The sequence below is a fragment of the Aythya marila genome, assembly GCF_965140915.1.
Source record: "Aythya marila genome assembly, chromosome: 11".
Lineage (NCBI taxonomy): Eukaryota > Metazoa > Chordata > Aves > Anseriformes > Anatidae > Aythya > Aythya marila.
The window spans coordinates 18,690,486-18,708,708 of record NC_139052.1 but is presented as its reverse complement, the minus strand read 5'-3'; the positions used below and the strand labels follow the sequence as shown (position 1 = coordinate 18,708,708).

The 18,223-nt window shown below is 42.5% G+C and overlaps 1 protein-coding gene across 3 annotated transcripts in view; it reads right to left on the bottom strand.

Moving 5' to 3' along the window:
- The window catches only part of LRRK1 (leucine rich repeat kinase 1), a 75,265-nt gene that overhangs the window by 37,007 nt on the left and 20,035 nt on the right, over positions 1–18,223 (bottom strand). For all 3 annotated transcript variants that reach the window (XM_082769603.1, XM_082769604.1, XM_082769605.1), the window contains 9 exons: positions 16,478–16,649; positions 15,277–15,456; positions 14,491–14,639; positions 7,183–7,409; positions 6,972–7,099; positions 6,545–6,708; positions 5,852–5,989; positions 2,299–2,411; positions 1,085–1,161 (listed from right to left, as the gene is read on the bottom strand). In XM_082769603.1, the coding sequence (XP_082625729.1) occupies positions 1,085–1,161; positions 2,299–2,411; positions 5,852–5,989; positions 6,545–6,708; positions 6,972–7,099; positions 7,183–7,409; positions 14,491–14,639; positions 15,277–15,456; positions 16,478–16,649 (1,348 nt within the window). The remainder of the gene's footprint in view (positions 1–1,084; positions 1,162–2,298; positions 2,412–5,851; positions 5,990–6,544; positions 6,709–6,971; positions 7,100–7,182; positions 7,410–14,490; positions 14,640–15,276; positions 15,457–16,477; positions 16,650–18,223) is intronic.

Below are 18,223 nucleotides of genomic sequence, written 5' to 3'. Positions count from 1 at the left end.
TTCAAACTCCTTCCAATTCTTCCATGTTCAGGATTTCACTGATGTTATAGCATTTCCATTCCAACTTTCCATCTTCTACTTGCAAAACAGCATAGTCCAACCCTTTCTCCTCATTTGTCCACAGTCCAACCTCATTCTCCTCAAGTCATGTGCACACACATGACTTGCTGCACAGCAGCCTCTACTTTCACAGAGGAATTGGGGCAAGATTAGTTTTACCTGGAGCTCCAGGTAGGCCCTCTGCCTCCCAGATGGACAGACTGCACGTTAGGACAAACACCACTATGGCTATACATATTTCCTTATTATAACTCGGTGCACTGACCAGTTTTACCTATTCACATTGATGCAAATGCACATTTTTCAGGGGAACTCACTATGAAAGCAATTGCAGGAAGGCCTTTCAATCCCATGAGCAGCTGAGGACTGCTCTGCTGCGTGTCACAAAAATGCCAGCTCTATGCCACGCCGTGATTCTCAAAGACTGCTTTAGAGCAAGTCATTCTGCAGGCAGTTCAGAATGAGAAAGCTCTCCAAGCGATTTAAAATAAAGCAAACAAACAAAAAGAAATGCAGATGAATCTCACAGTGAGCAGGAAACCGTAAAAATATATTCAAATATTTCTTTGTTCTGTCTGGTGTTTCATGTGCGTTAAATCCAGGATATCTCCTGTGCTCTGCTGCAAACTTCAGAGGCAAATCACAGAGACAGGGGAAAACGTGCTATTTGCAAAATCAACAACAGAGACAATCCTAAGAGTAACTAATTATGGCTTAGTTTCCCTTCACTGCACCAGTTAGTGCTCTGGCTAAGAAGAATAATTTTCACCAACAGAATAAAAGTTCCCTGAAAGAAACAGGTCTTACCCATTCTTTACCTTCATATGTTGATGATACGAACCAGCTGCACTGCTTCTTTAGAAATATTTTATCTGAACACATTTTCTCTTTATTTAAGTGCAATTGCACTTAAAATTGCAGCTGAGTTTATGCTGATCTCCCCCCAGGCAAACTCCACAGATTCCTGCTGCTTCACAGCCCACCTCAGCCCCATTCTCAGCGTTTGCACTGCTGTGCACCTTACCTGCCTCTGGGCCACAACGCACCCTGCTCCTCGTGGTGAAAAAGGGAATCCGCTTCGTTTTAAATCCCTCGTCATTCCTGTCAGCAAGACAAAATGGCAACATGTGGGAAAATGAGCTTAGATGTGGCAGTTGAGAATTGTGCCTGTGACAGATGCAGAGCAGAGCTGGACCCTACCCAAGGCTGTGGGATGCACAGCACGCTTCTTACGGGTTCCTTTCTGGTTTTGATAGTATTGAAACCCGCTGTGCTATCACAGAGCTAGACTCCACCAACACTTGTCCAGGCCCAATGGTTTTCTTCTGGCAAATTAACAGAACTCTGCAAGGCTGTGCTTTCAGTTCCCAGGGCGAGAGCACTTGACCCCCAGCTTTATGGGTGTCAAGGTTAAGTAGCCTGTCAAACAGCAAATTGAACAAGCTTCACAAGGAGCACTGGAGAACCGACCTGTTGCCACTCCCTGCTCTCGCCAGAGAGTCTCTGACAAGGAGACCCAACAACACAACTAGGGAAACACACCGAGGCTGAAAAATGATAATATGACCTTAGCAACTGACACAGCAACTCATAAAGACTCCAGAAATTTTTTTGGGCAGTCACCCAGATGGGAGGACAGAAGTATAACACAGATAAACGCAGCTCTGGAGAAGACAACGGACCTTTAAGTCTCTGTGTTAAACATTCCTGTTGTAATTTCTAGATAGAAGAACGTCACCTTTTCATTGGATGACCTTATTAATGTCAGTATGCTCTATGAACTTGCAGCTGCTTACACTTCCATTAAAAAAAAAAAAAATATAACTAAGATTTCTCATATTTTCCAAAACAATACTCCCACACTAACTGCAAACTGCAGCCCAGCCAGATGGTTTATGGTTCTGATCCCCACAAGTAGTATCTGTAGTGATGAGCCACACATTGGGTTAAAGAAATTCCTACATGTTCTGAAGTTAAACTGCCATTATCAGTAATCTATTTAATAAATGATATAGTCTGCTAAGCATCTAAAGAAGCAGTAACGGATAATTCATCACTGTCACAGACACACAATATGCTTGGAGACGTGGTATGCTGATGTCAACGCCTTCATTGCAGGTAATTAATTCACTACTGACACCCTTTGTATTACACAAGGGATTGGCTTTGCTATAATTTCTTCAGCTTTTGTTTTCTCAGGAAAAAAAAAAAAAAAAAAAAGAATCACACCACACTTACTTCCCAAGTTGGTTTTTTGAAAGATCCAGTGATTTCAGCTGTTTGCAATTCCACTTATCTTGTGAAGGCAATGCAGCTAACTGATTTCCCAGCAACTTCAGGGACACCAAAGACTAAAAGGAGAGTAGCTTGGAGTTAGAAGACAAAGTATATCAAACACACAGAAAGAGATTTTTTAGCATGGCTTTTAAAGAACTGAAACAAGAAGAAAGCACATCTTTTTCATCAGAACATCCTGTCCAGCCTGCCTAGCATGCAAAAAAAATTTCATTTCTGTCTACAGCAAGTATATTTTTTGCACAAAGCAATACCACTATTAGTTTGGGGAGATTATTAGTCTACTTGCTGACAGATTCAATTGGAAACAACCCATTTAGGAGGACATTTTACTTTTAGTAAGGAAACCCTTCCAAATGGAAAAGAACAGCATGATCTATGTACACAGTAAGCCACATACGGATGAGAATTCGTTTATGTCTCTGCAAGCTAGTGTCAGAATGGGCTTATACCTGTTTCATATATATAAGATCAATGTGAAAGATGTGAACTATTTCATGCAAGGAAAGTTTGCAATTGCTTTGTTAGTATTTGTTTGTTAAAATTGAAAGGATTTACATCACCTTTCTCTGATTTATAGAATTCACCTGCTTTTTTTTTTTTTTCTCCTCACACCAGGAAGAAATTTCAAAAACAAGAATTGAAGCTGATTTATACCATTAACACTGTACAGATAGGATTCGGCTGCAAATACCGTCAGTAAAGTTAAACACAGGCCCTCCTTTAAAGTTTAACTGAAATGCAAAAGAAAAAATGCATTTCGCATTCAGATGTGTAAAGTTTCTGCTCTTCAATCTGTTTTTAAAAATAATGTTAAGGCTCAAATGAGCATTTTCATTTGGCTGAAAATCCAATTTCCCGCTGAAAAACAATTTTCTATGTAGGATTTCCAAGCCGGTTTATTCTGCAAGTTCCCCCATAAAAAATGAGATAAGCAAATCATCAGCTAATTATCTCATGCCATAAGTACAGCAGTATTAATGAATTATACCTCATGGAACTCCTGTTTTACCAGCAGAGACTTTGGCTTCAAGTGTGTTAAATGTTTTATGTGCTCGACATAATATAAAAGGTTTATGCCCCTTTTCATCAAGCAAGATTAACAGTGTTTCACAAAGCCTTGTTGGCCTTCCTCCCTTTTTCTCAAATGGAAAAAATAGGAGGTATCCATGTGACAAAAGCAATGGACATCCAGCAGTGGTTGCAATGGCAATTAGCGCGCAAAATGCTCCCTCTAGTGATAGGAGAGGTGCAGCACTGGGCCCTGGTGGGACCTAAGGAAGGTGAAGTGAAATGGAAAACTGCAAATATGCAGAGCGAACCACCAGAGGAAAAGGTTGGAGAACTGTGCAAACTTATAAAACCCTCCCCACCACTCTTGTCTTGACAGCCAATGGTTTTATCATCATCAGTCTGCTGCTGGCTCAGACCTCCTATTGGAAGGAAGACACGGTCCTCCCTTGGCGCCTGGTGTCGAGCTCTCTCCAAGTATCAGCATGAGGCCGTTCAATGACAATGCTTCAAACTTCTCTCCCGAAATATCCCTGAGCAGGGGGCTGGAGGGAAGGGAGGCTGCACAGTCCAGAATTAGCACAAACTCAGTTCTGTGTGGTCTAGCTGGGACGCTTCATTTTCAGTCGGCTGCATCCACGTTACATGTCTCCCACAAACGCTGACAAAGGCCACGCTCCAGGAGAGCTGAGCGCCTGGTGGGATTATATGCAATGCTTATGTGCTTGCTCCACAGGGGGAAAATTAGGTACTTTCAACTGGCTGTGACTCTTCAGGACTAATTCTGGAGATCCACGGTCCTTGTTTTGCAATTGCCTCTTCTCTCTCATCTCGAACTTCTCCATTTTTGTTGCCTTTCAGGAAGGGAACGAGCGCTTCCAGAATTAAGAGAATGGCAGCAGCAGACAGCTTCCTTCAAATTTGCTGCTGCGGCATGCAAAAAGAGCCCTGGCGTGTTAGATTATACCAGAGGAAAGGGACAGCAGCACCTAGATTAGGCTGCCTCAGTCAGCTCGTGAGGTGGAAAAGCTGACCAGCCTTACCTGAACACATCCACACAACGCAGGTCAGGTCTCTTCAAGAGAAGCTAACTAGTCTCAAAACTAAGTTGGGGAGGGGTGGAGTGCAAGCGCAACCCTATTCACTGACATGAATTCTATAATCAAGTAGACCAAGCTACAGCTGATCTAGGCACGGACTTTAGGTGCTCAGTACAGTCTGGCCCCAGCAGGACTGAAAATACCTGTTATTTATTTCTTCTGTGACAGTAAATCTGAAGAGATACAGGTAAAAACTGGCATTAGTTACGGCAGAGTTCTCTATCTTTAAAGAGAGATCATCAGTAGGGATTGCACTAAGGTCTTCTCTGATGCCCCGTGCTTGGCACCTTCATATCCCTCAGCAGCCTCTGAGCAGCAGCAGCCAAGGAAATGTGCCCTTGAAGCATCATTTGGCATTTAAAATCTACCATGGTAGTTCCCACCCAGGGGGATTATTTTTAATGCATACAGAGAAAAAAAAAAAAAAAAAAAGTTTTGGAGACAATAGTCCATAGGATTCATTCCATTTCAGGAGAAATGCCAATTGAAAACAAATGTTTTTCAATTTTCAAAAAGCAAGCACAAATCTACAGGGATCGTTAGAAACAACCGAGGCAGCAAATGATCCTCAGCACTCCTCTAGGCATGAGCAAGAGGCGTATTTGCAGCAGACTGCCGTGATCCAAACTGGACACGGATATGAACCATCACTTCTGCATCCCTGCCACAGAGGCCAGCAGTGAAAAACTAACATACTTCTGCAGAAATATTTACCTCTGTTTCTGTCTACATCACTGAGTTTCACAATCTAGAAGGGAACCTTGGAGGAAACCCCCAAGTTCTGCTTGGTTTCATGTCAAAACTGTGTGAAGCCACAGATTCTGAAGAATTCTGAAGTAAAACTGTGGGTCTCTGCCATCCACTGGGAAGAATTATTTAATTTGCACAAGCCTAAAGATAAGAGATGTCAAGTAGCACTGCTAAGGGCATTCAAATATGCCATTTTCAAATCATATCAAATCATAATAGCAGCAGAGAACAACTACTACTTAACCACATAACACCAGTGTGCCAGATTACAAAAACACATATTTTTTTGTGAGCACACTTGAGAATGTTTGTATTTCAAAGGTTATGACATGCAGCCATGTTATAACCTTTGTTATGTGGTTGTCTTCTGCATTGTGCTCCCAAAAATCAAAGACATCCAAAGAATTCTTGAAAGACCTGCATCAAAATCTAGATATGCCATGACACTTAATAAGGGCCGGACTGTAATCACTCATGGGGTTCCTGGGGTGCTCAGAGGCTCTGCACAACGGCTGCATTCGTGACCATAAAACAGCAGGCAGTCTCCTACCTTAGCAGGCAGTCACCACTATGACACTGAGCTCTGAGTAGGTATTAAGAGAAATATGTGCAAGGTGGGAAGAAATGATACTTACTTCAAGCTGGAAGAGTCCCAGTGGAACTTCTTTTAGCGAGTTCTCAGAAAAATCCAGTTCTCTGAGGTGATTTTTCCAGAAAACAGTGAATGCGTCAGGTAGGAATTCCAGTAAGTTTCTAGATGCTTTGCAACATTTCTGGAAAACATAAAAGAAAAAAAAAAAACACCCAAAGAGTAGTAATCATCTCTTTAGAAAATCAGGCAGGTCAGATGTCATGCATTTAAGGCATTAACACAATCATTCCAGGCTACTTCTTCAGATATTTTGATCTAGATAAGCTATTGCACATGCAGGCACAGAGTATTTGCTGAGCAGATGCATTCACTTAATTGATGGGCAAATCCTTTGCTGGGCTAAAACTATTTCAAAAGTTATTTTGAAAACCATCTCCATTTGCTTTTCAATCATAAACAAACACTGTGCCAAAAAATACTGTTCTCCTGCTATCCACAGGGTCTTGTCATTAACTTTTCCTGTAGTAATAATGAATAAAGTGACAGTAACGTGCAGGTATGGATGCCTTATTTATCCATGGGCTTGGGCAAAGTTAACTTTGAACAAAGGCTGACTGTTCTATAAAAACCTTTTTAGCCTAAGACATCTGACAGCTTTGTAAGCATCACAGCATAGATTTTGCACTGTTTCAACAGCTTTTACAGCCTGTGACTCTGACAGAGCAGTTTGACTTACCAAGGGGCAGGCCCAGGGGTCTGGAAACACTTTCAGCTGATTTCTGGAAACATTCAGTATGTTTAGGGACTTGAAGCAGTATAGAAAAACCGTTGGAAGTTCCACCAACCTGTTGTCAGAGACGTCAAACTCCTGCAGCTTCCTTAAGCCAATCCAATTAGTTGCTGGAAAACACAAAGCATTGCAGGCTTGGTGTAAGCATGAGAGCAGTCTCATCCAGCCAGATGATGAATACTCGCTAGACAAGAGCCAAAAGATATCATGAGGGATAAAAAATAAACAGGCATTTCATGTTCTTTGGACAAAGACTTGAGAGATGCTAAGCATCTGTAGCTAATACTGGCTTTAAGTCATTATTATAACAGTTTGGGGTTCTCCTCTACAAATCAGGCCTTGAAATGCAAGCATAACAAGGGACTGCACGTACTGTTTTCCTCGTCAAATAACTTCTCCATATGGTTTTTGGCAGCGATGAGTTTTTTAAGGTTTTTAAGATGTAGGAATCCAGAAGGGAGAGTAGAGAGCCTGTTGCTGGATACATCGACCTCGAGCAACCTGTGATTACAGAAATTACTCAGTCAGGCATCAACAAAATGCTAGCAAAAACTCCTGTTGCCAAAGACTTCCAGCACACACACCTTGTACATATAATTTCGTCAGATGACTGTACGCTGGGTAACTCCGTCAGCTGATTGTCAGCCAGGCTGAGCTTCCTGAGGTTTATCAGGCCCCATGGGATCACGGACGGAAGGGAGACCAGGCAGTTGGCAGACAAATCAAGCTCCGTTATCTGACAGGAAATATCAATCAGCCAGTCCAGATCCACCCAGGGCAGTTTGAGGTTTGACCAGTTCACACACAAAGCCTGCATATTTCAGAGAAGAAAAAAAAAAAGAAGGGAAAACCACATTAGTAAAAGCCCTCTTGCTTGATTGCTCTCGGCCCATCGCACCGCTGGGAATCTGGCAGATCAGAGCCCAGGCATAAACATTTTGCTCACTTTCCAATCTGCTTCTAGGAATTGAACTGACTCAGAGATGAAATCATGCCTGGATATCAGCAGCCCGCACTATATAGCTGCTCCATGACTTCACTCCCAAGACCACGACCAAGCGCAGGCAGAGGACCAGGCCTTCTCTGCCTGTCCAACACTAGCTCTGGTCTGCCCCACGGAGGGTGAGCTGCCCTTGCCCAAAACCACCTCTCTCAGCTCCAGGGGAAGCCCTGTGGAGCAGCCAGCATCTGAAAAGCTTGTGGGTCTTCGTTAAGAGGGCATGGATAGGTCTATGAGCGTGATGATGACTTCTCACGAGGATGCCTGTTGCTGGAATAATTAATATATACCTGGGCACCACTCCTCCATCACAAACCTTCCAGCAACAGCAGCCCAGCGCTGTTCTGGGAAGGTTTAGGTTTAACATTAGATGTTGAAAAGCAACATCTGGGACAGACAGGGAAAGGCAAACACTCTCCTGTAAAGCATTTCTCAACATTACAAGTCTGTTCAGTATAATTCAGGAAGATACTTTATTATCTGAGAGAGATGATTTTGGCAGTCACCTCCTTTCTAGATAATATTTTGCTGCTTTTGACAGTTATATGAGGAAGTCATTTTATCCTCCTTGGGGAAATAAATAAATAAATAAATAAAACAGAAGTTGTGGATGGAAAAACTACTTATTTCAGGTTCCAGCTCAGACAGAAGAAAACACAAACACGTAATGGCCATTAATGCAGGAAAACAACCCAAGGCTTCACTTTCAAAATCTTTTCATTGCCTTCCAATGAGATCTACAATGCAAAATACTCATTTTAAATCCGCTAGTCCCAAAATGTTTTCATAAACTCAGTGGTTTTGACACAACTCATTCCTAAAACAGCCTCAGTGAACTGATCATTAATTCACCACCAGGAGGCAGCAAGAACCTGACAGCAAGTTTAATTTGCTTTTCAATTTCGAGTATTTAGCATTTAAGATTTTTAACTCTGAAATTAAAATTAAAAGGAATACATTTGGGGAAGGGAGAAGAAAAAGGAAACAAAGGTCTAACTCAAATGCTTATTTGAGACTCAGAAATCCAAGTAATGGAGACAGCACAGGTAAATATGTAGGAGGATGGAATAAGTTGCACTTTTTAGAAATTAATAACAATCATATTTAGTGCTTTTCAAATGTTCACTAGCAAATCCTCAGGACAGCCCAATACATATGAATGGAAATATTACGTCCATGGTATCACTGGGGAAACCAAGGCAGAGAGAACAAGCTGTCTAAAGCCACATTCACCATCGTGCCACAAGGCATCCCACACACAACACACCAAGCTAACTGCAACAGGAAATCAAATTACGCAGACTTACAGAGTTACCCTGAACCAAACAAATTCTGCTTTACTGTTAGCTTTTCCAAGCCTGAATATTTAACAGCTTTCCACTTACAAAATCTTGTTTTCAACTCTGTATGCAATTTTCTCTCAGCTGTAACGGCCCACGAGCCAGCATGTTTTCTTCACAGGACAGCAATCAGTTGGGATTTAGGGCATAAAGTCATTCCTAGGTACCCTGTGCTAGGATGTGGTACTGATGCCAACACACTAGAAGATTTTTCTGGCATAAGGAAACCTCACCAGGGAAGAGCACGTTTGTTCTGATACACTTGACTATTTTTTCCTAGTGCTTTGGATCACCCCAAGAACTCCAAATAGCAGCCAGACACCTTAACCCAGGTAATGCAGAAAGCCACTTCTACACTACAAAGCCCTCAAGTGGTACTGATACCTGTCCAGACACTTCTGAGCATATTCAGAGCACTTCTAACCCTATTATTCTGTATTTTAGAGAATTTTCAGCTGGTTTAGCTCCCAGCTATGGTGACCAAAACCAGACTTACAATGGTACTGATGCAAGTGCAGGGAGGAACACATTGGTGGGGAGAGGAGGGGGGCAGCATCACTGTATTTCCATCCTACATCAGTTAAAATTGTCCCTAATAGAAATACAGCTTAATCAGCAAGGAAATTCTACTACTGATGCAGGTTATACCATATTGCAGTTTGTAGTGATGCCAGCAAAAGGCTTATGCCAAGACAATTACATCTCCACCACGACTTCTGCTGGTACAGAAACAAACCCATCACAGTCCTACCTAACAGCGCTGGGTAAAATCACACGCTCTGCATTAGCAAAATCACATACCACAAAACCTCCCACTCTCAGAAAGAGTTCAGAAAAGGCCCAATACCCTACTAAATGTGTGCCGTGTGGATTTTTGAATAGGATTTTTTTTGGGGGTAGGATATTTTAATAGACCTCTTCAGGCTAGAAGAGAAAGGTGTAAAGACCCCGCTATGGAAATCAGAATGCAAGCACAGCTTGCCTAGGCATGTGAGAAATGTTTTAACAGGGAATTAGCCATTTTAACAACCTCGGCTGGCAGTGAGTATTCCATTCTGTTCCTTCCTATCCAAGAATACAGACTTTTTTTTTTTTTTTTGTCAAAAGCTATGGTTAGATTCAGCCAAAAATGGGTGTGGGGATTAAACCACAATAAGTAGGGGAAAATACAAGCTTTTAGGCAGCAGTTCCAGACATCTCCGTGCTCCAAAAACAACTGCTGCCAAGTAAGGGTCTTCCCATTTACCTGTATCATCAAGACACTGGGTCTGCAACAGAGTTTTAACTGCTAACACAGCAGTGCAGGACACAGAAAGGTGGATTTGTCTCTCAGTCTCTATTGGAACCATCATTTATCTCCTATAACCACCACAAATATACTGTTCAGAGGGAGACTGAACTTCAGAAGTGGAGGAACTATTCACGTATTTCCCCTATTCATGCAGAAGCAATAAAATGCAGAATTCCAGACAAAAGTCAGGGTGAATATTCCATTCCAGAGGATATCCGCAGGTCCTTCAGTCAACACAGGGTGCATATATCCATGTAGGGCTACGGATTTCTGGCAGTAATTGGAACAAAGGCCTTGAGCTGGCTTGCTCATTTGGTTTCCACCTCGCAGCAGAAAGCAGGCTCTTTGTGTTGAGTTCCTGAATTCAGACTCCAGAGCCTCAAATTTCCTGTGCAACACCAGTCACTGGCTCAAGTTACCCAGGCTCTGCTTGCCAGTCCATATAATAGGAACATTGCCCCTTCTCCTAGGGGAGCAAGGAGGAAAAACGTACTACACACCCCAACTCCCAAATTTCCCCTTTTTCTTGCTTAAACTATTCTCAGCAAAGCTGCAAGAAAATAAATCAGAAGAAAGAACTGTTGGCATTTATCCTCTCCCTCTGTTCCTGCTCTGTTTCAAATGGATGCTCCCTACAGCAGGCCCAGGCTCTTATTTCAGAACAAAAAAGAACTTGTCCTTGAGCAGCCCAACTAACCGCAGTGATATTAAGATACACAGCCTGCTTTGAGCAGGTTCCTACAGGACCATGAGCCTCTGCCGCTTCTCAGATATTCATCTTTGATACTTATCTCAACTTTTATTTAGATTATCACATGTCATTTACCTCAAAAATGCAGAGCCCTGGCCTCAGGGTATTTAATGCGATAGAAAGATAACTGCAGAATTCGGATAGTGACTACTAAAACCTCAGACAACACGGTGAAATCCAACCCACTGCAGGGCAGCTTTTCAAATCTGAGCCCTAAGCACCTTGTGCTCAGCCCTCCTCTTCCTCCTCCTGCTCTGGAGCCCGGCTGTGACAGCGTCTCTCCTGCATGAGTACCCAGACTGGAGGGCCAGCTACGCCCCTAAGCAAGGGCTGCAATGAGATAGGGACTAGAAGGAAGTTAAGGGACTAGAAATTGTGCAGAAGCAAGAAACCCCACTGTTTTGGGGCAATGAACTCCAAATACAAAGGAAGTATTAACTTGAATTTATGACAGTTTGGTAAGGGGATTGTTGTGCCTTTCTCCTAACTGGCACCACGGGCCCCAAGAGAATTTCACTCTTGCTGTAGGCAGGATATCCAGAGGATGGTGATCTAATTACTTCATCGATAATGCTGCTGCAAACCCTGGGCAGAACTGCTGCAGATTTCTGTATCGATGGTGATGTAACTGAGATTAGCCAGGCAGTGGGTAGAGAAATCAGAGGAGGTTCACACACATATACATAACATTTGTATGCGAGAAATCCTAGCAAAGCACTTCCTGGGAAAATGCAGCAGTTTAATCTCTTTTCCAGTCCATGATGGAACACACACACAAAAAAAATCTAACGCTGCACACATTGGAAAGTTAAATATTTCCATGCTTTCAAGACACCTATCGAAGTCTGGCATCTGTGCCTAGCCATCTTACTGCAGGGGGTACTTTCGGCATTTGCTACCTGTTCCTGTAAAAATGGAGCACTTCCTCTGCTAAGAAAGACAGTGGCTTGGTATAGGGTTAAATATACACCAGAAAAAAAAAAAAAAAAAAAAAGAAGAAGAAAAAAAAAGGAGAAACAGGTATTAGAAAAATGAGATGTAACTCCTCTTGCCTCAGGAAGGGCAGCACTGTACACACCACAACAGCAGCCTGGAAGGCATGGCAGCCAACCCGGGCTCTCCAACCACATTTTATGCATAGTTGGTAGCGTTTGCTGCTGTGAAATCAACTGGAGGTCAACTGAGCAGTGTTTTCACTCAGAGATAGCACAGATGGGACGAGTCCTGCTGAAATTCTGGGCTCGTTCTGAAATGATCCCTGCTTGGCCTGCTCTGTCCAAGAGGAGAACTTCTGACATCGAGCTGGCTGCCAGACCCATCGCCGCCTCTGCACAATCCTCTTCTGCTTCCTAACGGTGAAAAATACATCACAGGGCTTACTCAGGAAGACTGACGCTCACCAACTTTATCGGTTATGAAGAAAGCACTGAGGAAGCTTGTTTGCAACTGTCACAAAGTCTTGTTTTAAAAAATTATAAAAGGTGCATGACTGTCACTTCCCAGAGACCTGAGCTCGGGAGACAAACTAGGACAAATCTTCCTGAATTTGGCCCAGGCTGCCAAAATTATTTCAAAGAGAAAACCTTGAATATGTAACATAATAAAAATAAACAGCCAATTGAAGAATCAAGGTCAAGTTTCTAAGTGTTTTTTCTATTTTTTTTTCCTCTTTTTCTTTTTTTTTTTTTTTTTTTAAACCAGGCTCCTCTGGCAATTAGCTGATGTTTTAAGACTTTTCTCTTCTTTGCTCAGGGTGTGACAAGAGCAAGGCTGAGTCATTTTTTACAGCAGCTAAGTTAAAAATTGCCAGCAAGTTCACATGGAAAACAGACTTCTTCCCTGTGATTCAGACATTTATTCCAAAGTTTATTCAAGCTGAATTATCTAGTTAGTTGGATTTTTTCCCCTTATAAACAGGCATGGAGTTTTATCAACTGTTATTCAGGAACATTTTAGCTTCCTTTTGTTCACCTTTCAATGAAACAAAGAACGGCATAGGGTGGGCTCTCAATCTTATGATTGAACCTAATGAAGTCAAGCTCACATATATGGACTGCAGCTCCTACCATTCGCAATATTGTCTGGAATCCAGTGAGACAGGATGTTGGCAGGAAAACAGAGAATGGAGAAGCTCAAAATGCTCTGAAACCCTCTCTGCTTATTTTTACTTAACACCAAAGAAGAATCAACACCCCACAATGTTACAAGCTGAGCAAACAGATACTCAACTGGCAATGGGATTCATGCAGTCAGAGCCTGGATCGAAAACTTTACCTTAACGTTTTTTACCACACAATTTTTATGACCCAATGAAAGCTGTAACTGTTGAAAATTCGGGGCTCTGATGCTCCTATTTAACCTCAGTTAATCTATACTCTGAAGGGAAAAATGAAAGATGCCTGATAGCTAAATTGCTGAATAGCTGTACAAATAATACAGACTACTACATGCTGCCCTACAAAGCAGCAACAGCATGTGCTGTGAGACATTTATTAGTTCTGAATAAAGGAGACTTGAATAGAGATTTAGAGAATATCCTTGGTCCACAAAGATACAGGATAGCCATGAAATGTAGTAAAGCTTCACATGAAAACAATGCCACTTGTCTGTGGATCATTACCACATATTAAGCTTTCCAACAGCTGTGAGATACAAGGAACTTAAATCTCCACGTTTCACAGTGGGAGAAATAAATGCAAACAGATTAACAAAATTGTCAAAATGCTGCTAATGACTAAGTAGTGAACAAGCTCTTGTCAACTTAAAAAGGCTTTAATTGCTTTTGGTGGGACAAGTGCAGTTAAACTGATATGGACTGATCACACATGACACTCACCATGCTGTTCCAGAAAGACAGAGATGTCCTTACTGAGTGGGACAGTAAAGGTTACCAGCCATCTTTTGCTGATGAGGATTTGAGGCTAGGAGGAACATTTATTGAACAGATGTGAGCTTGCTCTACCTGTGCTCCAGTTAGCCAAAAGCCACATGAGCCCATTTGTACGTGCTGTATCTGAGCTAACAGACCCAGGGGAAGAGGAGGGTTTATGTGCTCAGCTCTGTGCCATGCTGACTCTCTTGGCTAGCACAGGGCTTGTGGTGTTACCTCACTACCAGGATGTACTACAGAAGCCTAAATGAAGTGATTTGCCAGGGGTCGCAGAGGAAGCCCATGTTTGTGCTTATTTCTCTATAAGATTTTGAGCAAAAGCCAAAGATTCCTTTCCACAGCGTAAGCCTGATTCACATGCTGATGTTAAAATGGCCAAGTGGAAGGTATCACACACAGCACCTTGCACAATGACACCATTTAAAGGCCTAATGTTTTACACCTTGCAATTCAGCACTGGCATGAAAGCACTTTCACGGCTTGTTCTCTAAATGGGTAGAGAACCACGAGGATCTTAGCTGAGAAGAATCACCGGCCACATGGTACGCAGACAAATATAAATTATTAAGGTGATGTTCCTTTCAAAGAACATTTCTTCAGACAGATAAATGGCTACTTACTGTTTTTGTTGGAGCACTGCCTGGTAAAGGACTTGTCTCAATGAAATACTTCCTCAGAAGGTGTTTGCTGGATTCAGGACTGTCCATCAGGATGTAGGAACAAAAGAAAGCTCCATTCCGTAATAAGAACACAGCTACATCTTCATTCCCTTTAGAGAAAAGGCAGATTGTCTGTTCTCTTCTTCTCATGTAAGTGAATCAACAAGGACCTGAACAGAAATCCTGGGAAATAACCACTTCTGAAAAAAATCATGGGGGTGTGCAAAAAGGGAACTGAACCATGTAAAAACTGTTTCTTCCAGTGGTAGGATTCAGTTTAGTCAAACCGAGACAGCAAAGATACTGTAAAAGGACTGGCCCAAGCTCTACTTCTTTTTCTCTCTTTCCCTCCCCTCACCCCAGCTTATTAAACAATACACACAGCTGTGCTTTGAAGTGTAAATTATTTAGCCTAAATCAAGCTGTGTGCCATAGTGTCCATAACAATAATGCTTTTACTTGCGAGGTTTCTATTTTTGGAGGGCCTTTTCCCTAGGAGTTTAAAATTAAAGAGGAAAGTTCAGCCTCTCAGCATTTACAGTAACCTAACTTAGGAAGGCCTTGACTAAAATTTGGCTAAGACAAAAGATTCAGAGCCAATTCTGTCTTAATTTATCTCACTGGAAATCCAGAACAATCCCAGGAAGCCAGCCCACACTAACACATTCCCAGAATGGAACAACTCAGCCCATTCTTTGAAAGACACTGCAGAACAAGGACAAGGCTTCAAAGCATGCAAATACATACCTGCCTTTATAGCAGCGTAGAGGGGCAACCGTATAAGAACTGGAAACTCATTCCTCCTGACGGCGCAGCTCTCTGGGTCAGCACTGTATGCACGAATGAGGAGTTTCACTATGTCCAAGTGTCCCTGCTGGCAGGCGATGGCCAGCATCCAGTTCAGGAGTTGTTGGCAAGTCCTGGGACCTACCAGAAAGATAGGGTGTTCGACAGTTGATGCCACTGGACTGTGATGTGCAAAACTCATCCATAAATAGTAGATATGGAAAGGGTGTAAGATGAAGCCCCTGATGAGAAGGAAGCAAACTGCACTGTAAGAGTTTAAGTGTTAGAGAACAGCCCTAGGTGGATGAGGCACAGACTTTAGATTTGAGCAGAGCGCTACCTGCTTTGTTTAACTGGTTGTTACCTACTCAGCTAATGGGCAAACTTTTTTGGCTGGCCCTGATTTAATCACGCATAAACTGGCAACAGTGGAAGGTTTCCAGGATGTCTACTGGGGTGCCAGTAGAGAAGTCAAACATCTAATCCCAGGCAGAGGTTGCAAGGGTTGACTATTATTATATTAATATAATTTAACTTTGCTACTGGATTATACACACAGCCTTGTCAGCCTCCTTTCTGGCTGAAGGAGATACTAGGTTTAATCACATCTCTCAAACTTGAAAGTTTAAAAGTAAAGTTTAAAAACAAAATGTAAATACAATATAATGATAATTCAAGGTAAGGAATTCCCCTGCAAGTCAAACGGAAATGCCAACAGGAGAGCACAGAGCATGCTACCAGCTGTGCACCCAAGCTGTTACTCGCCAGGCAGTCATGTAGCACTCTGACTCCCAGCAAAACCGTGTCTGCAGAATCAGCAGAGTGTGATGATGCTGCTTCCTGAAAATCCCCTGATTTCTCTGTGGGATCTGGGACATTATCCAGTTGTGAGGGCTGATGGGAATGAATCGTCTAAGTGGCATCTTCCTCTGCTTCTGAACTGCAAACATGGAATATTTTTATTCATGTATTTTTCCTCCCATGGGAAAATTTTTCTTAAAACACAGAGGAGATTAGATCGCTCCGTGCATTTTCCCATGATTGAGTTCCCTCCCCTTTTAAGGGAAAAAATAAACAAATAACACAAAAAAGCCTGCTTGAAGCTATACCAAACAGCTACTGAAAAGCCTGAAGAAATGTAGAGGCAACCCAATAGGCTTACCATGCAGGGAATCCAGCAGCTCTTTCACAACATCCTTATGTCCAAAATATGCAGCCACCACAGCAGCATTGTCATCATTAGGTTCTGTAGGTAACACCACCAATGCTTCCTTCAGTAAATACCTCACCGCATGCAGATCTCCATACGCTGCTGCAATACCTAAAAGCTGACACTGGCAAAGAAAACACAGCAAAATAAACTCTCTGATTTTTCTTTGCCTCTGTGTAAAGGGAGCAAACAAAGGAAGACAGCATTTCTAGAGTAATGTATTTATTTCTGCTGAAGCAAATGCTTACAAACTGTCACAGTGGTTAATTGAGAACATCATAAACACTAGTAGCCATTATAATCACTGTTGATATACTAAGTAATTAGATTAATTTGCTGGTTTTGCTTAATAGTTTTTTGTATGACTTTACTGCAGAAGTGCCCAAGGCACTGAACGGTGACCGTAAAACAATTTTTCACAGACCAACAGAAACAGCATTTTTGTGCTCTGCCAAGAGGTGTAGTATTTCGTGTTTTGTAGACAGCTGACTGGACTTCACGCTCCGGTACTCTCCCAACACACCAAGGTAAGCCTGTCCTATGAGCTGGCTCAGAACAAGGGCTCTGAAGACACAACAGTGCAGAAGCTGGCACAAAGGAACAGCTCCAAACACACGTAGCAACATCTTCCCAGTGGGCCCTCAACCATCTTTGGAATGACAGGGAAATAAGTTTTTTTTTTTTGCTAGGTCTATAAACTGCTTCTTTCTGAGGGGGAAAGATGCATTTCTCTCTTCTAGAGACCACAGCATCAGCACCCCTCCTTGCACAGCCTCAAGAGGAGAGAGTCAGGGACCACCCAAGTAACTGCTCTCTAAGCTGATGCATCTGCCAGCTGTGGTGTGTCCTTTGCTCTGTGACATTACCCAGACCTGTTCTGGCTCTACACAGGCTGCATTTACTCAGTGGGGATCTTCTGGATGGTAGAAAGGCTCAGGCAAGGAGGTTAGGGTGAAAGAGACTAATGTGGTGTTTGGAGAAGAAAAAAAAAAGATGTAATTCTGGCTGATTCAACAGAGATTGTGACGTGTTCTCTCATCTAAAAACATACATGAATTCTGAAACACTGTCACAGACCTTCACCTTCAGGCAGATGTATGCTGTGAAGAGTACTGCACACACAGGTAATGAAGACAGGGCCAGGAGCACAATTAGTATAATGTGTCTGTATCAGCTAAGAATCTTGCACAGTGTTTCTACTTTTAATACAGGTTTTGCTGATTACTGGAGATGGAGCAAAACTTCAGCACAATCAGAACTTTAAAAATACTGTTTGTACATGTTTCAGCTTTTGGCAGATAAATCTCTTCAGTAACCATCCTCCTAAGCTACCAGGAGCTATGTTACATCAGTCTGCCATGAGATTTTAAGGTTTTCTGTTTTGTGTGTACTTACTGAACACAGGTCTGAGTTCCACCCTACAGCAGCTTTCAGCCCTTGTTAATATTTCAGGGGTTGTGCCTGCACTCCACCACTAGCCCAAAAACCTAAGGTGCTGTGCACACTTTTAGATCAAGTGATGCGTACAACCTGCGACGCAGGTAGCTGGAGGTCAGTGCCATTCTCAGGTGGCAACACAGCTCCTGAATCTGAGCTGGCTTGCGTTTGGAGAGCAGGCAGAAGAGCCCAGGACTCTCTGCATCTGACAAGGCCTACACACCCACACATACCCCAACAAACTGGCAGTCTGGCGTGCAA